At 39.7% G+C, this 23,834-nt stretch overlaps 3 protein-coding genes across 8 annotated transcripts in view; 2 read left to right on the top strand and 1 right to left on the bottom strand.

Moving 5' to 3' along the window:
* The window catches only part of LOC143900893 (PTB domain-containing engulfment adapter protein 1), a 30,467-nt gene extending 20,872 nt beyond the window's left edge, over positions 1-9,595 (bottom strand). Inside the window, exon 1 of the mRNA XM_077412670.1 lies at positions 9,446-9,595. The gene's annotated coding sequence lies outside the window, so the exon portion shown is untranslated. The remainder of the gene's footprint in view (positions 1-9,445) is intronic.
* A 652-nt stretch (positions 9,596-10,247) lies between these two features.
* On the top strand, positions 10,248-17,746 carry LOC143900883 (uncharacterized). 6 transcript variants are annotated; one of them, XM_077412640.1, is made up of 11 exons: positions 10,248-10,589; positions 11,399-11,461; positions 11,791-11,919; positions 12,014-12,148; positions 12,218-12,375; positions 12,704-12,769; positions 13,120-13,270; positions 13,351-13,551; positions 13,623-14,247; positions 14,325-14,601; positions 14,692-17,746. In XM_077412640.1, the coding sequence occupies exons 1-11, from the start codon at positions 10,515-10,517 to the stop codon at positions 14,822-14,824; spliced, it is 2,013 nt and encodes a 670-aa protein (XP_077268766.1). In that variant the 5' UTR covers positions 10,248-10,514; the 3' UTR covers positions 14,825-17,746. The 6 variants fall into 6 exon arrangements, with proteins under 6 accessions (XP_077268766.1, XP_077268767.1, XP_077268768.1 ...); XM_077412642.1 differs by having other exon boundaries at positions 10,513-10,589; positions 11,766-11,919; positions 14,692-17,579; XM_077412645.1 differs by lacking the exon at positions 10,248-10,589 and adding an exon at positions 10,633-10,756 and having other exon boundaries at positions 11,766-11,919; positions 14,692-17,579.
* Positions 17,747-17,882: 136 nt separating this feature from the next.
* The window catches only part of LOC143900880 (vitellogenin receptor-like), a 52,095-nt gene continuing 46,143 nt past the window's right edge, over positions 17,883-23,834 (top strand). The window contains exons 1-2 of the mRNA XM_077412635.1: positions 17,883-21,585; positions 22,950-23,022. Coding sequence (XP_077268761.1) covers positions 22,956-23,022 — 67 coding nt within the window. The 5' untranslated portion in view covers positions 17,883-21,585; positions 22,950-22,955. The remainder of the gene's footprint in view (positions 21,586-22,949; positions 23,023-23,834) is intronic.

Below are 23,834 nucleotides of genomic sequence, written 5' to 3'. Positions count from 1 at the left end.
GAACCGTGCGCCAATTGACGCGAATAAACATAGCCGTCACTTTCGCGTCATCGGAGTCTGGACTCTCGTGTCCGCGGACCCGGAGTGCACGTTTCTCCCGATTCCTGCGAGGACCGCGATCACGGTTTTCACAACCGGATCACGCGCCACGGCAATTAAAATGTGAATTTTTTTTCCCCCCGTAGCGACTGATAAAATATTTCTGTCTATATATAGCTAAAGCTCCCGCTCTCTTTCTCTCTCTTCGAGATCCGCGCAAAAATCCGCGAGTGTCCTTCCCGAGAATTTTACAGAAGCCTATAGAAGTGAAATTCAGGGCGAGGCTTCGCGACAGGATGCACGCGCACTTCTACGCCGTATATAAACGCGCGAAACATTCGCAACGAGTGACCCCGTGTACACACGAGCAGACACACACACACACACACACACACGCCGGTATCTCTCTTTTATGAGCGCACGCTATCAGCGAGCACGCATTCAACTACCGTTTGTGAGAAAATAATGCCGAATTGCGAAATCACGGGGGCCGTTCCGCATATACGACGCAAAAGGTGCGTGACCGCGTAAACGCGAGACCAATAAATCATTCTTTTTTTTCTTCCACGTTTTTCCGCCTCTCTTGTTTTCCTCTTTTCGTCGTTTTACGTCGGAAAACCCACGACCACAAATCATTAAGGATAAAGGAATATTACGAGATTTTTAATGAGATTTGCTAAGCGAGCGGTAAAATACTTGGCTATAAATATCCTTCGGTAACTTTCAATTTCATCCGTTACCCCTGAATAATTAGCATTGATTTAAAAACATTCTTTAAACATCTTAAGAATTTCTCGGAAGTCTCGAAACTCCTGTTTATTTTCGCAATAATAATATTCTTCAAATTCCACAGAGTGGTACCGCATACCGTGAAAAAATTTCGTGCTTCAATTTTAGGAATATGCAATCGCAAAAGTTTCTCTTCAATCACATCAATTATTTCCGATGACCGACCAAAAATTTCGTTTCGTCGACTTCGTCGCTGGTAAAAACAAAGTGATTTCATATTCGTGCTCGCGAAACCAGCTTCGTGAATTTCGCCGAGCGTTGCGGAAAGATTCGGGATTTTCGTGCGTCATTCGCGCGGCGCAACGAAACGCGATAATTCCTAACAAAACACCGTGTTATAGCGTTTTGCGCCACTCGGCCGAGTGCGTGTCGATACGACGGGTGTATTAAAACGCGGACAGGTTTCAGGTGTGATTCAGCGTTCAAGCGGAAAACCGGTTTTTTGTCTTTTTTTTTCGCTCCCCGCGCGCCGCTCGACGCCTCATTATACAATCAAACGAAAGGTTTAGTTGCACAATTATTGTTTTGGTTCCTCATTTCCGTTTCGGCCGGTATCCGCGAGACGACTTTCGTAGCGGCATGATTTCTCACGATTCTAGATCCGCGTGATTTTCACGAGTTTCGTCGATCTTTTTGGAACTTTCTCGAGTTTCGGTTTCACCGGCGGCGGCGGCGGCGGCGGCGGCCACGGCCACCTCGGACAATGCTCAATCGCTACTAGTAACCGCCTCGGACGGTAGCCGCGCGCGAAAGTAGGGAAAGTCTCTCGATTCGCACGCATGTCCGACATACATATATCGCTGATGAAAGAAAAAGAACTCGGAGCCGTCATCGCCTCAGCGATATGCGCTCGCGATCGATTGCGATTCACGCGGGATAAAACTAGAGAGAAGTATTTTAAAACTGCAACCCTATACCACGCTGTAAATTGATCTTTGCGAGCCGACAAGCCTCTTCGCGAGTTTCCGCGAAATCAACATCTCTCGCGCGGAGATCTCGATCGCGCGGCATTGTGTGCGCGATCGCGCGGTAACGGGACGACGATTATACACATGTGCGCGTACACACGTGTGCACATTCACTTTACATAATAACGGTCGGCCGGGTGCTTAGCGTAAAAATGAATGCGCGTCGATGACTCGTGGTCTCTATTACGTGCGAGAAATAATTATAACGCATAATTCGACTGGAATTCGCGCGATTGATCAAAGCGAATCAGCCTGACGCGATGACGGCCGCGATACGCCCTCGAGAGAGCGCGCGGCTGGTGCGTTTGCACGCGCGTATATGTACGCCCACTTGATAAACGCCGAGGCGAAATCGTATCTCTTGAATTCACCAGTAATAGGAAACGCGAGGTGGCCGCGCAGAGATATGCACGGAAATCGCGCGATATCGGTACAGCCGAGATGGACGCGCGAGCGCGTTTTCCCCCGCGACTTCTCTTCTCCTGGCGCTTCGATTTGCACTTTCATTTTTCTTAATGACGCTCGCGTAAAATGCGCGGATCGCGCACACGGGCGTGAAATCGCGATCTTCAGCCGCGTAATCGTCGCGCGAGCGCGCCAAGCGCGGTACGGAACCGTAAACACCTGAAATAATTGTATCACTTTAAACTTTCCAGAATGCCAGATATAAATCGATTAAATTGTGCAGATTTTCTAATAATTACGTAATTAGGATATTTCGAGTATCTCGAGGTATTCGGTATGTTTGAGATATTTAAATACACTCGCAGAATACACACTTTTCTTTTTCGCCTTGCAACACTGGTAACGAATTTGTTGATCAATTTCATCACGCTCGACCTAACGTACCTTTCGTGTGACATTCGAGATTATTTCAACAACGACGGAAAGTCGAGTTGCCAAATTATTCGGTATCGTGTTGCTCGAAAAATTGTTTGCGATGCAGTAACATCGCGATAACGTATTGTTGCGATATGAAAGATATACATGTTGTGTAATCTAAGATCGCGGTATATAATAGCGCATCACGATCGATGAAACACACGTGGCAGATGATTCTTTTTAAACAGGCGATGTGCCTCGAGCAAGAATGAACTCGACTCTAAGCTATAGGATTTCTGAGGATTTCATCTCCATTCATTAAATCTGATTGATAAATGTTTCCACGTCTGAAAAATTTCCTAATCAATTAAGGAAAGAACATTATTATTATTAAGTAATAATTCGAAATTATTGACGCAACACGAAGCGCGAACGAAAGTTTTATATATCATCGAACATGACGTAGACGCGGTGATCCCGGAAGCAGCGGGCAGAAAGAAGTTGAGGGAATGGAATTGATGGATTCGAGGTATGTAATTTCCGCGTCGACAATGCGCGAACAAAGATTATCGGGAAAAGACGAGCTTCCGCGACGACAATTTTCCAACTTTAATCACGTCCTCGCTCATCCGCATACGACCCTGAAAATCCCGCAAACGCGAAAAGAATTTATTCCAAGGTGAAAATTCGTAATACGAATATGGAGAAACGTCGTATTCAAAACGTATATAGTTTTGAAAGCTTTTTGGATGTATTTATTTTCTTAAATTTTTACTGACAGTGACAATAAAACCGCTATTTTACAGAGAAAAAAAATTAACGCTCCGACTCTCTGGGACAAGTTAAGAGCTTACTTACAAAATCATGAAACATCGGAATCGAAGCAAGCCTGGCGACAAGAGCATATAAAATTATCGTGGAATGCAGTTCACGTGCATTCGAACAAGCCTCGCCAGCGACGCACGCATGTGCGTACACGCATCTCCTATGTGCAGGACGCGTGTAGACACAGATTCGTTCTGGGTCTCGGGAATATGTGGCTAAAGAAACCGATAGTCACGCTGCAATTATCGACTTCCTATTCGGCGTACCTCACGTCTCATTCTTTAATTCCCCGCCTCGTAATGTAATATGTTAAGTGCGTCGTGCAGTGCCTATTCTTTCTATTCTTTCTATCTATAATTGCATTTAGTAATCAAGTCGTTATATTAAAGTCAATTTGTCATTCCACTATAGTTATGGATGTATTACCAGGAATACATCCTTATACTTGCAAATAGCGCATACGCGCTTTTGTAGTAACCACCTTATCAGGATTTTGCGCGTTTAATTTGTATAAAATATGCGCAATGATTACAGATATATAGACTGAAAGTTTAATATCTTCTTAAGTTCTACTATATTCTTTTTTAATATTTCTTGCGTGTACGATAAGCGAATCGTGCACGCGAGTTTCGCAGATGACTCGAGGAATGCAAATCAAACGTTAATAAGCGGAATAAACGCGATTCACGAGCGACGTCGATCCCGGCGTTACGTGACGTTTTGCCGACATTTTTACGATCATCCGATACAAAAGCATCTGCGTCTCGTCACGGCACACCCCCGTGCCGATTTCCATAAATTTATAAATAACATAAGATGACGATACCAAATGTTGTCCGCCAATTCGACTCGTAACTCACATATACGACGAGCCAATAATTCATTAATCAATCGCAATCTGTTCGATGCCAGATGAGTATATAAGGATGAGTAGCAAATAATCGCGCCTTGCTCCGATTCGGATTGAAAGTCGTCAATTCTCAATGGCGAATTTAAACAGTTACACACACAATTATAAGAAATTAAAAATAAAATAGATTAGTTAAAATACAATTAAAATAAATAGAAAATAATCTTTAAAGTATAGAATTTTCCATGATGTGACGCCTCAAACTTGTTTAAATTGCACGGAAATCCAGTCCTGCTGTCCTTGTTAAGTAAGATTTGTAACTGATACGCGTTATAACCGTGAATTATCATCGCGGTATTCAAGCCGTATAAATTCAAGAAACTCGTCAACCGTGCTTGAGGAAACCCTTAATCACGTTCTTGACCACCGACCATCTCTCCACCCGCATTTTGGTGTGCCAACATTATGTCGTTGGGTCGTTACACGACAAAAGGCCGGCATTTCTTTTTCTGTCTTTCTCTTTGTACACCGGGTGACTTATCGGGGCCACCTGCACCGTTACGTGCGCGCACGACGACAACGTCTGAGATAGGGATTATCTGAATGTTTGGCTGCGATACCGTTTTCCACGCTTCACACACTTCACGTAATGTTTCATAAAGCTATATGCAGTTTCACGCTTTATCATATACTAACTAGCTACTCCGAAGAGTATGACCATATTGACTGATATACGATATCGACCAGCCCACCGGAAGAAGGATTCTGCCTTTTTCCATTTTCCTGTAAGCATTTTGTAAAGAATTTAATGTATTAACATTCGAGCTATCGGCGAAGTACAAAGGAATGTAAATATGTATATATATGTCAGTATAACAGAAGTTTCAACGTTACCTTATTGACATTAAAATTAATGAGTAATTAGCGTACAAATATATAAAAATTTCCTTGAAATTATCGCGTTATGTAAAACGCTCAAGAATGAATGATTCTAAGGATTATTGCGAAACTTTTGCGAATTAAGTATTAGCGCGGAACCATTAGACGTTAAATCTGAGGAACGAAAGATTATATAAGTATCGACATCTGCCTCGAGCAACGCATCTGCGATGTTCTTTAGCAGCTCTAGCAGGTGCGAGTCGCTCCCCCAAAAGCAGGGGAAGCAAATCCCAACCGACGGAAATTTTATTTCAGAAAAGTAACAAGAGAGTTCCCTACGCTAAATAAAACTTTAACGAAATAAAATATTTAAATAAGTTTCATTAACATATATATCCTTCGGTAAACCGGGAGGCGTTAAATGCGCCGCAGCCGTATTTAAAACTGAATTAATATCGCGCGAGGTCTGTTACGCCCCCTTCGTTCAGGGCTAATGACATTTCACAGTACGTGTGGCTCGCGTATGTAGGCAGCGCCGGAATACGGGGACAAAGCGAAACGAAAACAACAGTCGACCGTTCCTTTGCGGTATTACCGCTTTCCTGCTGCTGCTCTCTCGCAGTGTCGTAACTAGGCGAACTTTTCCGCAGCGTCCGGTGCGTGCCGTCGAAGCGCATCCACACACACACACGAACGCGTCGTCTCTCTTGTGGTTAATGTGGTTATCGTGCGCCACGATAACGCCTGTCGCCTAAAATTCAGATTGTTTCACCGTCCGGCCGTCCGGAGAGCGGAGAGCATATTGCCTCCGTCTGACAACCGGTGTTTCCGTGGTTCCTTCTCTCTCATTTTTTTGCTGCAATAAAATGCTACCTTCGCCTATACCGGGTGACTCAAGCGCGCTGCGTATATCTGCGTCGTTGACTAGAAAGAATGTGCGTATTAGCGGATCCTTTACGTAAGGACGACTCGCTTCGAGATCGTTATCATCTTACTTAGCGCCGAAGGTTGCCACTCAGTTGTCAGGTGATCAACGATGATTAAGCTCCAAAAATAAAAAGAAACCAGAACCTGACGAGCCACTCTTGATCCCAAAATTATACGAAGGATAAAAGAAACGGAATTGCCGACATTACTGTTTACATAAAATTATATAAATAATCTCTAAAGCATTTTCGGGACATCATTATAGAGTCAAACAATAAATTACAGTAAGTTATATATATGTATAAGTGCTTTCGAGCTATTCTAAGTATTTAAATAAACGAAATTCTTTGTACGTCGTAAATCTAACTTATTAAACGTCAGCTATAAATTCGAGATACTAATATGTCCCGGCGTTTCGTCAAGAAAATTTCCTCTCTCGCTTTTATCCTGTGAACTCACTCGTTTAACGTCAGGAACTGAAACGCGCGCGCGCGCGCGCGCGCACGTGTTTGACGTTCACGTATCATTTGAGAAAAGTGATAAGGACGCGTGGTAACGACGGTGGTAAGAGAACGGGCGCGGAATGACTCGCGGCGGACATTTGCCGTGACGTGACGCCATCAAGTCCTGTCGGAATGGCAGGTTCGAATACCTCGCCAGCCTGCTGCCTACCTGCCTGCGAGCAACGCACGCACCGGCTCGCGGCTGCTCCTCGCTCGTATCAATGTGTCTTCCGCCGTGCGATGTGTTCACCGGGTGGCTCTTTAACCCTTTGTCCGCATAGGTTTTTTTGGCACCTTTACGCCGCATAGGTGGGTCGTTTTCGTTCTGACGTTTTTTTTTTAAGTGTTAAAGCGTTACAAAAAATCTGAAAAAAATTCATGGAGGTAATTCAAACCTTCAATTTGAAGTATCAATCATAAAATTATAAACAATTTAATTTTTTCACATAATTTGGATTTAAAAAATAGAGCAACTACAACTACAACTTGTAAAATCATCTTTTACTCAAAAAATCATAACTTTAAAACAAATAAAGATATCGAAATGAATAAAAAAAAAAAAGAAATTGAAAGGGAAAAACGTATCTCTTTCATAAAAAAAATATTGCATGCAATTATTTTGAAATGAAGTGCTTAAGTGTTCGCCGCCAACCTCGTTTTTTCAAGAATTACGTGTCTCCTGTGACGGCTGGAGGGGGTCTGACTGGCGCCTTGAAACTCGGTAGGCGGGTTCTCGGGGAGCGTAACTTTTTTTACGTTTTCAAAAGCTACAACTACATTTGATTTTCGCCCGGACAAAAACGACCCACCTGGTGGGATGAAGGGTTAAAAGTCGATTCGCCTAGCCATTTCGCTTAGCCATTAAACCGCGGACCCTTTTGTCAGCCTGTATACTGTCGGCGCGACTCGAACGAGTCTGCACTCTGCAGCGTACACGCTCGGACGCACACAAATACACGCAACGACGCACGCACGGACGCACGCGAACGAACGACCACCAGGCCATACGCGACACATACGCCGAGTGTTACTCATTTCCACACACAAGGTGACGGATTAATTTCTGTCTAATTGAAAGCCGCGATTAATCAATCATTTCGGCGGAGGACGGCTCCGTGGCGGCGGTTATTAGCGGTTGATTAACGCGCGCGACACGCAAATACCGTATTTCGAGGAATTCCGTTATTGTCGTCGGCGGTGCTCGTTCGTGCGAGCGGAAAGACTCACAGCGATGGATTCCTCACTTTTTTTTTTCACCGTTCTGCGAACAACGCTTCATTGTTATGTAGCTTTACGAGAATGTCGAGGAAGCTCGAATTTTTTATGTATTTTTAAATATATCTAGTAAATGCACGCGTTCACTTTAGATCCCAATATCAAAAGTATTTAAATTTACCATAGGATTATTAATATCGATTGCAAATTAAGCAAAGACCGCTAATTCCGAATTGATCGCGCAACACGAATAATCGTGATATCGATTACTTCCCTCGTGTATCGTAAAATTCGTGTATCGTAATTTAAAACGATTTTTAGAGACGAGTCGCGAACAGGACGAAGAGTGGGCGTCCGTACGATACGAAACGTTATCTGCGCGACGTTAAACCTTTTCAGCATTCAAGGAACGGCACCGCACATATAATAATAAACGATAAATAATAATGAATGAGACTGACGCGCTTGACGAGACGTCTGTTCGTTGACGAGTCAGTCAAACATGTTTACGGGATCGTCAGACCCCGCGTTGATCGACGAGAGACCCGTTTTAAATTTCGTCATCCCGATCGAGAGAAGACGAGCCGGAGCGCGAAAACGGTCGCGAGCGACGGCGAATCCTGCGGTAAAAGTGCAATCTGACATTTGAAGGTACTCGCGTGCGAGCCACGGACGGCGTCCTTGGGTCAGTTCGCGACGTCAGAAATTCAACCTGATCGCGCGAGACCGCTTACGTTATCGCTTATACGGTTACGTTCGCGCACCTGTGAATCCCTCGTTCAATTCCCGTCAAAGGGACACGGCCGGAGTAACTGTTTTCGATCCTATATCCTTCCGTGGAATCTCCCGCGTGCAAAAACACGACTCCGAGAGCGCAGGCACGCGCAGGTATATAAACACGGGGAGCAGGTAAACAGACATATCGGAGTCGATATTCCGGGAACATCGAATTTCGAAAGACAGCAAGTCGAATTTCCCGTTCAAATTGAGCGTGAATCACAGAGAGACGATCGATGTGAGAAACTTTTTCACGTCCGCGGCACAGGAAATCAGACTCACCGGTGTATACCTGCGCGTCACTTTCGGTCGCCTGAAATAAGTGCGAGAGGTCAACTTTGTTTTGATATCGCGCGCAATGCAATCGGAGATCTCGGTGACAAAATCGTGACGGTCCTCGATCGAACGTGAGGCGCGATGAGACGAGTCCGCGGTGAACAGAGAACGAGCGGAAAAGGCAGTCGAGTCGCGAGGACACGCACCTTGCGCGTTAACCCTTCCTCGGGAGCCGACGGCGAAGGAGGACGGCTCGACCTTTGCGCGCGCGTTCACCGAGTTCTCTCCACCGTTAAGTTAACCGCGGCGGCGCTTGTCCCTCTTGGTAAAAATGCCGAAATAGAAAGTCGGAGTCGCGCGCTCCGACACGGTGCTCCCCGAAGGAACGTTTTCTGCACCGTGCTCGAGACGGAGGACACATTGCACACGGGGGCCACGGGGGCACCCGGCACCCCGCACCCGAGGGAAATTCGAAGGCGGCGCGATTCTCTTTCTTTTCGGGAGAGAGACCCGAATAAACGCGCGCGAGGCGTCGCGGCGCGCGACGCGGGGTGTATCATCGTGTTTTCACTTACCGGCCGCGATGGATCGTTGTGCTGCCCGGTGACTGACGTTCCTTGGTCGGGCCGTCGCTTTCCAGGAAGAACCGTAATTCACCTGCTCGGACGGGCACGCGACTCACCAGTGCGAACGGGGAAAAGTACGTTTGAGAGTCCAGGCGGGACCGGCGCGCGCGACGCCGTCTGGCGGCAGTGGCGGCGCGCTCCTCGCTCGCGCCCGCCATCTTGAATTGTCGCCGCGATGGCGGTCGGCGGGAAAAGTCGGACTCCGCGCGAGATCTGATGGACAGAATATTTTCATCCAGATTAACTTAAAAGTAACTACAGAATTATCAATCGCTGAACAATAACAAAAATTAAGAAATAAAATATACAATAATTAAACTAAACAATAAGATAATTTCCAAGTTCAGCTGCGCCTTGAAAATCTCAAAAATACTTAAAGGAAGAAATATAAAAGCGATACACGTTTAGCGCTGCGATCAGAGATCGCGCGAATTAATAATAATAGTATATAATAAAAGATGAATATCCATTAATAGGTCTGCTTAAATATATATATATATATATATATATATATATATAACAATCTTATTAAAAGATTCATTAAAATATCTAACTAAAATATCGTGAATCTTATTTAAAAAGTTTTTCTATTAATAGATAATACATATTGCATTAAAATCCCATTGAAAACTCTGAGAAATCTTTGTACTATAATTATACAAATTCAATATAATCTTCGATCCGCGTGCGGCAGGTTCGCGTTCGGCTCCGTTATCACGCGACCTCGGATGACATTTCCACTATTTCCAGGTTCGTGAGAGCTCTCCGGCTAGGAGTAGAGGCTAGGAGCTATAGGAGGAAGGCGGAGGAAGGCGCATGCCTTCCCGTCGAGCGTCGAGCGCGCACTCGCGTAGCGCGTGGCGAGTGGCGACGGCCCTGGCACATCGCGGCAGAGACGCGGTGATCGGTGATACGCTTTGAGCCTTTGACATCCAACATGGCCACCTGATGTCTAGCAGACGATACACACAGGTGGCATGGGAGAGCTGTAAATAAAATCCACCCTCTAGATTTAATTATGAGCGGACGTGTGCAGAAGGAGAGTGCCGATGATTTCGATCGCGTTGACGATGCAGTGGACCCACGAGTGCAGGTGAGTGCCGCGTCGCCCGGATGGACCGCGCGGGGTGGAGGGGGGTGCCCCCGCGACTCTCACGGCGGTATCGACACTTTCGTCGTCGTCGGCGAGAAGAGGCCTCCTTCCGCAATTAAATCGCGTCGCGCGGCGCGCTCCGACGACGATTTTCATCACGTGTCTCGGTGTGCAAAGCTAGTTCATTTTCCTTTGCAAACGTCTCCTAATTTTTCCCTTCCCTCCGCCCGCCCACCCGCTCACTCGCTTACACACACACACACACACACACACACACACACACACACACACACACACACACACACACACACACACACACACACACCCCCACACACACACACACACACACACACACACACACACACACACACACACACACACACACACACACACACACACACACACACACACACACACACACACACACACACACACACGCGCGCGCGCGCGCGCGCGCGCGCGCGCCACGAATCATAAAACGTTCCCAATTCTTAATCCCCCCTCCCTCTCCACCTGGTCGGGACGGCCTATTACTTGACAGCGCGTGCTAAATTATCCTCGTTGCCCGGTAACTCCGTCTCGACGCGAGAAATTGGAGCACAATGCATAGGGCTTCTTTAACTTATATGTAAATATTGGCAATACGATTTATACGGGAACGTATAAATTATTTGCTCAATTAAGAAATTTGTGACTGATTAAAATATAAACTATATTACGGCATATAAAATAATGGACATTATTTAAAAAAAATGATACATAATTTGTATGTCTTTTTGATGTAAAATACATATGTGATATTGTTTCAGATTGAACTTGAAAGGTTGAACACAGCTACGGACGATATTAATAAACTAGAAGTTGATTTAGATGTAAGTATCGCTTTTTATTAAAGCATGACCTTGAGTTTGTAACAGTCCCTAGCCTGTCTAGATTTCACATTGATATATATGAATGACGGCTTGAGCAACAAAGTTGCTGGCAAGTTCTGAAACTGGTTGCGATTAGATTTTATTGAGATGATTGCTGTGTAAGATACATGTGTAAATGGATAATGACTTGAGACGATGATCTTAACAGCAGTCCATGATGGCTTCAACCAAAGAAATAATTTTTAACTTAAGACAGCAGTTGATAAGGAATTATAACGCATATTTTAATCTTTCTATCTCATAGAAAGATTGTATTTTGTCATTTTTAGGAAGCAAGAGCAACCTTTAGAGAATTATTATGCGAATCAACTATCAAGATTGACACTTTGGCTAAGAAACTTGGAGCTTGCATTGAAAAATCCAGACCATACTATGACGCCAGGTTTAAAGCGAAAGAGGTAAGAATCTCTTTGGAGATATCTATAATTATACAAGTACAATAGATATCTAGATATAGATTTACAAATAAAGATTTATAAATATTCTTTTTAGGCATTACAAGAAACGCAGAAGGCTGCGATTAGATTTGAGAGAGCCAACAGTCAACATGCAGCAGCTAAGGAAATGGTTTATTTAGCCGAGGAAGGACTACGGACCGAAGGAAGATGTTTTGATCACGCTTGGCAGGTAAAACACAATAATATCAAGTTTTAAAAAAGATTATATATAGGCAAAGTATTACGAAATATATTGTAGGAAATGCTGAATCATGCTACGTCACGAGTTAATGAGTCGGAGCACGAGAGAGCTCTCTCTGAAGCGGAGCATAGACGTACGACTGTATTATATCACAAAGTGGAACACGAAGTTCAAAGGTTGCAGCGTGATTTGAAGCGTACTATTGCCAAATCTAGGTACGTGGAACCTGTCATCCTTCACATTAATGGAGCTCGAGTATATCTATCTTCCTGTTTTGTTATAATGCACGAAGTTATTGCATATAGTTATTTTTTATATAAATCATTTTAAGAACTAAACCTTGTATACAACCAAGTTAATGTATCAGAACACGATAACTGTTTACATATGAAATTTCCTGTTGTTTCTTTCCATTGCTATTGATATATTTTATCTCTATTCAAAAAATCATCGAATTACTTTCGAATGATTATTACGTTTATGTTGTTTTCGATAGACCTTTTATGGTATTTATGTGTTTTGGTTATATGTTCATGTTGGCAGTATGGGTGCACGCCGCAGCTTGCTTCTGATAAACAGTATCGCCTACAGGCACAACTTGCTCATGTTGTAAGTAGGATAGATATTCTTTTTTATTTTTTTTAAATACGCAACATTTTATTTCACATTTTTGTGTGTTATCAAACTATCTCTCTGTTCATTTATTTTAATCATTACCCTGATTGTGCATGAATTACATTTTTTAGAATATTTCGACGTACGTACAACTAGTGCTAGTTTTCTTTGATTGAGCTTTTCACGATAGATAGACTGCACACAAAATTCAAGTTGCTTTTCCCCAAATCAAATATTGCCATGCAATAAATTGTTATGCATTAGTAATATATTCAAATGCCGATTGTAAAAACGTGTAGTTTTTACATAGCTCCAACATAATCAAATATTACATAATCACGTAGGCCTTACTATGAGATGAGAGCGCACTTTAATCAAATGTTGGAGGAGCAGAAGATGAAGGTCAGTGCGCTGGAGAGATCAGTTGGCGAAGCAAAAGCTTCGTACGCGGAAGCGTTACGAAATCTGGAAAAGATCAGCGACGAGATTCACAGGGTATAAATATATACCTACTTGTGTGAATATAATGATGATTTGAACCGTGTACAAAACTTTCATTATACTTTCGCTAACAGACGAGAAGATACGATGGTACGGACGAGTACGATAAGAGTGCACGAGACGCATCCGATCGCTCCACCGCGCAAATTAATACGGCAACTCCAACGGATTCCAGCGTAACTGGATCCCCGGACAGCACGGATTACACTAGCGACGAATATTTACGTCTCCCCGACAAGATGAGTCCGAACGCGCTATGTCCCATGCCTACAAGAGTAAGTGTACATCCATGGCAAATCGAACTTCTTAATTTTGTTAATTGATATGAACTATGCTTTCTTTTCAGATCGAGAGAGATTCATCGTCGGAGTACCTGGGCCTAAATAATTTGAACCTTTCATCTACCGAACCTCGTAAATATATAAAACGGGACCGTCCACGAAGCATCGCCGCGACCGACTCGAAACATATCTTATCTCTAAATCATACTAGTTCTTCTGCACCAGGCCTGACGGATCTGTCGGGCATTATATCTCCGGTCGAGAAGAGAGTGAAGATTCAGACGCCCGTAAATGACCGCAAGAATAAATCTAATTCTCAAAATGGGGAAGAATGGACGGAAATTAGCCTGAACAATTCGCCGGACGAAATTTACTACAATAATGACGTGTACTCCGACGAAGAAGACCAAATCCCCTACAAACCGTTACCGATGGATCTAAGTCCGGAACTTGCTCAGGCAATTAATATCGCCGCCGAGCCGCCGAAAGAACAAACCAATCGAAAAAGATTAGTAACGCAAAAATCTTTACCCACAATGTCGAAAGTAAACGAAGTTACTTTAACCGAAGAGAAGAAGGCTGAAGTTACGAGAAGTCCGTCAGTGAAAAATAGAAGCAAGCTCGACAGTAGCTTAGCCAGTTGGATAACTAGAAGTTCAGCCGGTGGTGAAACTAGTGGTGGTAGTTCCAGTAAGTGGATGAAAGTGTCTTCGAAAAATTGTATATGCTTTAAGACGCACGTTTATACAAGCGTATTGTTATTTCAGCAAATTCAAGCAGAAGACAATCTCTTGATATGTTGTGGAGTGGCGGTACCGGGGAGCGCGTTAAGGAATTACTCAATCACGGTATGATGATGCTAAACATATCCAGCTTAACGGAACGACGTTCCAGCGAGCCAAAGACAGCAGAGAGAGACAAGGACAAGTCTGAAAAGTCTGAAAAATTTGAAGTTAAAGGGAAAAAGGTCCCAAGCCCGTTAGAGAAAACAATGAGCTATCTCAACGCCGACGAGGAGATGTCGGACAGCGAAAGTTTAGCTAGGTAAGTTTCCACTGATATATATATCTTTGATATATTCTCGCCAATCAACGATATCTTAATTCTTCTTTCTCTTAACAAACTCCCGATTAGCGTGGAGATGCTAACGGAAGATCAGATCTCTTCACTCATGATGGAGCCGGACATGAATCAAGTATGCCAAGAGATTCTGGGAACTCCCCTAGTCGAAGTATGCCCGCTGTTGCAACAGTTACAGCAACAATAGCCTTATTGCGGAGGAATTTGCATGACAAAGTGGCAAAGATTCAACAATAGAAAGTGTTCAAGATCGTTATAAAATGGTAACACAATTAAGATAAATCTCCTTTCCGTTAAGCTACTACATACTATCATGTTACGTTTCTGTCTGTTGCGTGTCGTAACTTATAGATTTTTCTATTATATGATATAGGGCAAAGTAAAAGTTGTATTTCTGTGTAATCGTCATATTGATTTCGCGAAGACATTTTTTATGAAGAAAAATGATGTCTAATGCTTAGTAGAAATATACTCGATTGAGGCTTTTAGTCAATACAGAACTTGCGCTAAAAGCGTCTCCGTTAACTTAATTCCTCGGGCACTACGAAGCCTAATGTCATCTTTTGTGGATATACGGTTACACGACGCATCTCAGCTTGGGAGGACGTTTCCGAATTAATTCTATAAAATCTTTCTAACACTTAGGATTTGGTAAAACTATGAAACATCATTCGCTGAGAAAGCAATATGTAGTTAGTTTTCTAGGACATTGTGTAGTTTAATCTAGATACTCGTACACAAATTTATTCCGAGTCGCATTGACTATTTTTTGCTTGCCTTTATATGCGACTGCTCACGTTAAAGTCTCTCGGAGCGTTTAACAAATACATTAGAATATTATACAGCGAAATATCAAACGATCTAGAGAAATTGGGTGAACGAAACAGGATGCGTTCACCACGCTACGTTCGAAGATAACTGATTACAATAAGCACTTTGTTTCTTTCTTTCTCTCTTTCTGTCTGTCTCTCTTTTATCGAAATACGATCGATTGGTCCATTAAGTACTCGCGAAGCGTACCGCCGAAAGAAACAAAACTTTAAAAAGTTACAAGTTGCCAATTATGACTGCGATGGTCAGATTATCTCTAAAACGCGGAACGAACTGTACATATAAGCATAGCATAATAATACAATTCTAAACGTATGTAAGTCTGTGTGCAAAACGTACTGTCAACATCACAAGTACCCTCGAGAGGTACTCGTTTTGAGTTTCATTAATTACAGCTGTACGTTCGACCAGCGACAGCGACAGCACGTTTTGAACACAGATGATCGAAACTCGCGGCTTTGGCAGTCTGTTTCATATACGAAGCTTCGCGACATAAGTAAGACGATAATATTCACCCCAGTCAGAGATTCAGCAGGATATTTTTCAATATTTTTCGCTGCGACGCGATAAAGGGACGACGCGTGTCTAGGCTGTCCCGAGATCATTGTACGATAAGCGAGAGGAGGACGACTCGAATATTATACAAATTATCGTAAATATTGGGGAGTAGTTTGGACAGCCGAACGATATCCGATCATGATAATAATAGATCGCAGACGCGTGCTCGAGCGGATTCAGGCACTCGAGACGAGTGAGATTTAAGCGTATATAGCTCCATCATTTTAATTGCTGCGTATTGTGATATAGCTTTTAGCGATTTTAGACGTTTAGTTTTGGATTATCCAATTGTCGGACGAGAACATTAGTGCAAAGAATGCATACAATATGCTATTTATAAAGAGTAATATATACATACATATACATAATATATGTAAATTATTTATATATAGATATTAAGTTATATATACACAATATACAGATCCTATTTATTTTGAGCGTAACTTTGTAAACCGGCGTTAATTGACACATCATTCAGCATTCGTCAATTTTTATAAGGACGGTGGTAATTGTTGCTTTTTAACAGGGAATTGTTTTACGAGACGTCGCGTGCGTGTGTGCGATTTAATTGCAAATAAGCGTCGGAATTATTTAGATATCGCGTTTCGAAAATGTTGCAGCGTGTACGCGCATGCGCATACGCGCACACACATACACACACACACACACACACACACACACACTCGCACACCGATGTCTTACCTAGTGAAAAAATTTCTCACATTTTCTGAGCAATTTGGTAAGAATTGAGACTTATGAAAAAATTCTGAAAAAATATATAACATTTCTCAGATACTTTCAAAAATAATTGGACGAGAATTTTCGGAATATTTCAGTATACGTATGAAAATTTCTGATAAATTGCAGATTTTCTCATTTTTGTCCAGATTTCTACAAAGATATGCTAGCGAGAAAAATCTGAAATATTTTATTCTTATCAGTCTGAGTTTTTCTGAAAAACGTTCCAATTAAAATTTAAAAAGTTTAAAAAGTATAAAAAATTTTAAAAATTCTGAACATTCTGAAGAAATCTGAAAATGTTTATAGAAATTTTAATAAATAATATGAAAAATTCCGAGACATTTTTCCACCAAGGATTGCCACCGTTCTGTAACGTAATCTAAAACCTGGGATCCGAATATTTACACGTACAAAACGCGACAAGCCGCGTAAACCGCTCATTCGAGTTATTCGCTCGAAAATATACCTATCGTGGAAAAAAAAATAAAAAAATAAAAATTAGACGCGATTATCTCGTATTGTCTTGACGAATTGTTTTTCGCGAGAAGTGCTTTCCGGGGCGGTGCACACTCTTAGGTTGTAACGTTTGCAACTCCGTATGAATTAAAATTGTAGGAAATTTGTTGGGCAACGCGATTATCGAGAAAGATAAAGATCGTCCGTCGAAATTCTGCGTAATCGCAGCATCGCGAGAGGCATTTTTCTCGTCCCGCGTTTTTTCGTTAAAAAAGTTACGTTTACGACCAGCGGGGACGCGCACAGCGACGACAAATTGTACTGTACATACCTAATATTGTATATGTGAATGTAAACTATGTATATATATCATTATCCTCCATTAAAACCTCATTGCGAAATGCGCTTAAGGGGATCCTAAAGCCGTCTGTAATACCGGCTTTTTTTCTTAGCACTAATCTTTTAATTGGCTTTATAGAAATGCAAAATTCTTGTCTAGAATTAAAGTACGCATCAAAATCTAGGGTCATGGTGATCGAATTTATATCGAAAACAAGAAAAAATTAATATTTTTGTTAATTTTTGGTATACGTGACGACAATATTTGCTTTGTACAAATATTCCACAATAAATATCCACAAAATTAGACCGGCATGACCTAGGGACAACATTTAAGAACAATATCGTGCAATTAGATCTAAGATTAAAAGCCTAGAAAAAAAAAGATTAGTTTAAATAAACTTTTATATGTGCAAATGCACATTCAGGTTGACATTGCGTGTAGCGAGAGATGGCGCAACAATCGAACAAGGACAGATGCCTCTCGTTAGACAAGGACAGATATAGATATATGACATAGAAAACAGGATTAGAGAAATGTTGACATTACCGACGTCGAGGAAGTTACGGCTCCGGCTCGAACCGCGCGCAACTTCACGCACTTTACCATTCCAGTATTCTGAGGCGTAATTAACCGCCGCGCGCCGTCGCCATTAAAGCAGACGAACGACAAATGCCACGCTTACGGTCTTGTTAAACACGCGTCGGCTTGACATTTTTATACATTTTGACTCACCTCGTCGCTCGTCGGTCGATTTCAAATCGTCGTCGACTGGATATACTGGATGCGTGGACGCCATGGCTGGATCGTTCGACAAGATCGGGAGCGATTCGACGTTTGATCTCACAATACAGCGGAAAGCGAGCTTCTTTTTCGGTTTTTCTCTTCTTCTTCTGTTTCTTGTTGCGTGGCGTGGCAGCGGAAAGCGAGCGATTGCAAAACGCAACGATACGCGCACAACGATCGTGGGACGACGCGGTTCAAACACCCTCGAAACGCCTGCTGTTACCCAGTGTTGCCACATTAAAAAAATAGGAATCCCTAAATTTTATCCCTAAATTAGGTAAAAATTCTGAAATGTATCAGATGAGGGAAATACACTATAATTATAAAGTACATACACATTAAATAATAGACAAATAATTTTATTTTGAAACTCTGGAATAAACTCTTTGCTAAATACATAAATAGCAAATAAAATTAATATAATAAAATTAAATACAGTAATTATTTATTTACAAAAACACGTGATAATGAAGATGAAGTATTTTATACTTCATTTTCATTAGCACTTAATTCTTGGCATTCTTTGTGATGATCATACATTGATTTATTATATAATGCTCGGTGTTTACTCGTAACAATAAAATCATAGCAGGAGTTAACTGCTCTTTTGGCATGTAGAATACCAACAATTGTATCCGTTTTTAAACGATTTCTTCGATCAGTTAAAATTAATTTTACATGGGAAAAAATTCGTTCAACACCAGCACTAGCATGGGGTAATGTTAATATTTTTTTCACAAAATTGCACAACTTAGGGCAAAGCAGAGAGTTATCTCCTTTTTTAAGCATACTAATTCTTCTCCAGCATTCACTAACAGACAATGACTCAATATTATACTCATCTTGATTTGCAAAAGCTTTTAATTGTCTCCATTCGTGGTCAATTTTATTGTAATCACTTTCTTTTACTAATAACGGAAAATGAGGATATACGTGTGCAATTGAACGAATAGTTTTTCCTTTAATAACTTCAGGAGTCAAAGAACTTAAAACTGCAATGGATTCAAGTTTTTGTAAGAGAAATCGCCGATAAATTTGACTAGCTCTTTCATTAAAAAAAGCCAAACAATCCAATCGAAATGTTTTTAGTTTATTATGATCTAATGAACTATTCGAAATTTTGGCCAACACTTTACCTCCTAAATAAATTTCTTCAAGAGGTAGATAATATGACGGATTTGTGAACTGAACATTTTCAATGGGAGTTTTCTCTAACTAATCTGGTTTTAGATAACATTCAAGTATGGTTCTGTATAAGGTTTTTATACGGGAATATAGAATATGAGAGGTTTCTCGCTTTGCATTTTTCTATTTAAATCTTGAAAAAAGGGCAAAGTGAATTCAAGAAAACTTAAGTATAAATAAGTAATTGGATCGTGAAGTCTATCTAAAATTTGTCTTAAATGATTTAACTCCTGTTTCACGCATGATGCATCATTTATCCTTGGCTATGGTCAACGTGACGCTACAAATGCTTTGGAGCGTTCTTCTTCTCTTTCTTTCTTCATTGAAAAAAAAGAGAAGAGGAATGCTTTGAAGCATTTGTAGCGTCACGTTGACCGTAGCCTGGGCCAGCTGAGATAATGTGCGTGTACACGAAGGTCGCTCGTAAAATCGATGGATTCAAGATATCCTATTCAATGATTCAATGTAATTCATGTTTGCCTGACATTTTGACAATTTAAGGATCCTCAAATAGGATAAAATTTCTCAAATAATTTTAATGAATACGTTATTACCGCTAATTACCGAATGCAATCTCGTTCTGATGTGTACAACTTATTACACGTTCAGGAACATAGTGATATATAATATATGATTAAAGCCAATCCGTTACACATAAGCGAGATATACAGTATACTAAATCTATTATTTTCTTTAACTCCGCACATTATTCGCAGAAGATAATAAATAATAATAATATTAATAAATTGATAATATCTTTGACGATCATACCTTTAATTATATTGTTAAGAAGATAGCGTAGGCTACGCATACAAATAAATTTCTCGTGCTTTTAATTTTTAATTAAGGGAGTCGACGGCCATAGTACTAAGACCGTTCTTGCTAATGGTAGTCTTGAATTGCTCCGGTACCGGATATTCGCTCTGCAATGTAATAAATTAACATGGAGCTGTAAAAATTGCAAGATTGCGAAATGATCTGAAAACTCTTCGCACGAGAAAAATGAGTCGCATCGTCGCCGCTCCGGGCACTCGATCGGCTTTTATTTTCTTCAAGCAGTAGCGTATTTATCGAGAGAGCTCGCGACTAACCCGATAAATAATTACAATTAATTGGAATATCTGATAAATTATACCAATTTTTTTCTATTTGATAATTTGCTCACTATGCGATTGAATGTTATTACATCTCATTTAAAATGACAATTGTAAAATAAAACCAACATTAATTAATCCATATAAGACAATATTATCTCAGATTTCTTCGCGTTTGTCGATTCGTCAAATAGAAATCGATTATTCCTTTTATTTATTAAAATGTTATGTATTTCCAGTTTTATATATGTTTCTCGAAATTTTTGCTCCGATCTTTATTAATTTTATTATATCTCTGTAAAGTTTCCATACGTTTGGCTACCCCTACGGAAAATTACTATGGAAAGACTACTGTAGTTTTTTGAAAAAAAAGTACACAAAACTATAATAAATATTACAGAGTTAATTGCTAAAGTTTTGTGTGCTTCTTTCTCAACTACAGTAACTTTTTCCATAAGGATGAGGATTTCGGAAAAAAAATCAAGATTGATTAGGACGAAAAATTATAATATTTATTACATATTAGATATGATAATCAACATGTGATAAATTTAATAAATTGTAAATTGTTAAATCATTAAAAAATTATATTAAAATTAAAAGTAAAATTGTTTTTATATTAAATTAATTTCGAGAGAGAGAGAGAGAGAGAGAGAGAGAGAGAGAGAGAGAAATAACTGAAAGAATTTTAATATATATCTCATCGTCAAGTATCTATTATTTGAGATTTCTAGAGGTGTTTTCCTAAGTTGTCAGCAGCGACCTTTCGAGTTTTGATAATATTCCCGTGTGGTGGAAACAAGAAACTTCGTACGAACGTATTTGGGTCCAACGTATCAGAGTCATCGCAGAGTCGCTTCAACCGGCGTCGCGACCACATATCCAGACGTGTTTTCTTCTTTTAAAATACAAAAATTATATTTCAGCCTTACATGTATATAAGAATCTCCATTCACTGTGAGTACACTTTTTTCTTTTTTTATAAAATTTGCGTTACACATCGCACTCTCCCAAAATAAATATGCACGTTACTTGAACAAATAAGTTATACATTTATAATTAAATGCAACAATTTTTGATCGGATCATTTGTACGACATTTAAAACATATCCACGGTAATAAAATATCGCATTTTAATTAATATTTAAAGAACGTAATATAACGTAGTATATTTAAAAATATTTCAATATAAATTTAATATACAGTATATTTATAAAAATTTAACATCGTAACATATGACACTTTAAATTTCAATTATTTTACATGTGTGTACATTTCTTGATTGACAATTTATTAATTTCAATTTTAATTTCGCAAGAGATATAGATATAAATATATTTGAAGAAAATATATTTAAAGATATTCGAAGAAATGTGTGATTAGTTAGTAGAATTTTCGTTATAAGTATCGTAATTAGTCGCTTTTCGTTTACGCTGTATTTTTTCATGAGTGATACGCAGGATATAATGTCAAAGATAAGACGTAAATATCATCAATCTTTGGAGAATTTCTGATCAAAATTTCTTTACATTTGTAATTGACTTGTAGTATATACTATTCATAAAATTCATTAATAGATAATATAATCAAACATAAACACAATTTTACTTTTATGTTTAATATAACTTTTTAATGGTTGTTTGTAATTTATTAGATTTATTACATGTTGATTATGTGATAAATATTATAACTTTTCATTTAATCTACCTTGAATATTAGGATGTATAATTTCTGTTGTAAAATTTATAATAAAAATACTACAATTATATTGTTATAGATTTTTTATAATATTATTATAAATAGTGATTTGAATGCTGCAGCTTATAAATCTCTAATTGAATGCGATTTCTTCTCAAAAAACACTTTCACACTTGAATAACACGCAACTTTTTCTTTTAATACCCAGATGACATGCAATTCAATGACTATTAATATTGACATGCGATTTTTTTCAATAATTGTTTACTGAACCTCGAGAAACAGAATTCGGGTTTGTTCATAAATTTGGATTTGATTCTCAAAAGAAATATTCAAATTCCTCGAATCGTTCGAATCATGATTATACCATTTATCACGTTAAATTTATCACATCACGTTAAATTCACCGTTACAAATTTGTTTATCGTACCATGTCTCATGATTGATCACGGCTGATTTCTTCAACAGAAAAATTATTAGAAATATGAAGTCTATTATTGAAGCATATATTCAAGCTATTCAAGTGATTTGATGAAAAAATAATTAGAAAAGCAACAAATAATTATAGTAAATTTTAAAATTCATTTTACCGGAATATTAAGTTTTAACGTATTCGTTTGCAGCTGGTTATGTCTCGTCTTGTGGTGCTATTGTTTACATGCAGCTTCTTATGTCTTTCTAAATGTCACATTCCAGGTAAGGCAATATTTTTATAAGACAAAACTTTTATTCACATTCTCAAATTAATTTTTTTGACATGCCCGATTTTCGTTCGAATTTGCTTTGCTGACGTATCAAAATAAGTCTACCTGTAGCTATATCATTTTTTTATTTGTATTTTGAAATACCCCGACAATGTAACAAAAATTGTGTTATAAGATAATTTTAAAGACTGCAAAGATGGTTTGGATGAAAAAAACTGCGACGCATACTATTACGACGAATTTGATGATTTCGTGATTCACAAAGTGAGTATTATATTATATAATATTATAGCTCATGTTATTTATCGCTAGTTACGCATCAAAATTTTAATTATAAATATTTTAATAAGTCTACGATATAGATCAAAATAGAGGTTTTTAAGACAAATAGCTTGTATTTCTTACAATTAAATCGCACATCATACGCTGCAATTTCTTACCTTAAAATTCCAGTACACGCTCCCAAGAATCTTTAACTGCAAATCATATGTAGTCTAATCATTATATACTTCCCTTATGCTAAAAATAGTAAAGTCTTTGCTTTTAGCTTTTAGTTAATTTTTTAATTAATTTCATCGACGGATTATTTCCTCAAAGAAAGTTTGGTAATTATGCAGTATAGGGGACCACCTCCGATGACCTTGACCTTGACATATGTTGTCAAGGTCACCCTTCTGAGTGACCTTCAGAAGGTTTTAGCCCTCGGTCATTGTTCGTTAAAAAGTTATTAACAAGAAAAAGTTTGGCGACCTCACCGATTTTAATGACCTTGATATATGTTGTTTAGGTCATGACCCCGAGTGA

The sequence above is a fragment of the Temnothorax americanus genome, unplaced genomic scaffold (genome assembly GCF_048541705.1).
Source record: "Temnothorax americanus isolate GAGA-0224 unplaced genomic scaffold, ASM4854170v1 Scaffold31, whole genome shotgun sequence".
NCBI classification, from domain to species: domain Eukaryota; kingdom Metazoa; phylum Arthropoda; class Insecta; order Hymenoptera; family Formicidae; genus Temnothorax; species Temnothorax americanus.
Note: the sequence above shows the minus strand (reverse complement) of the source record. Positions and strands in the feature narration are given on the sequence as shown.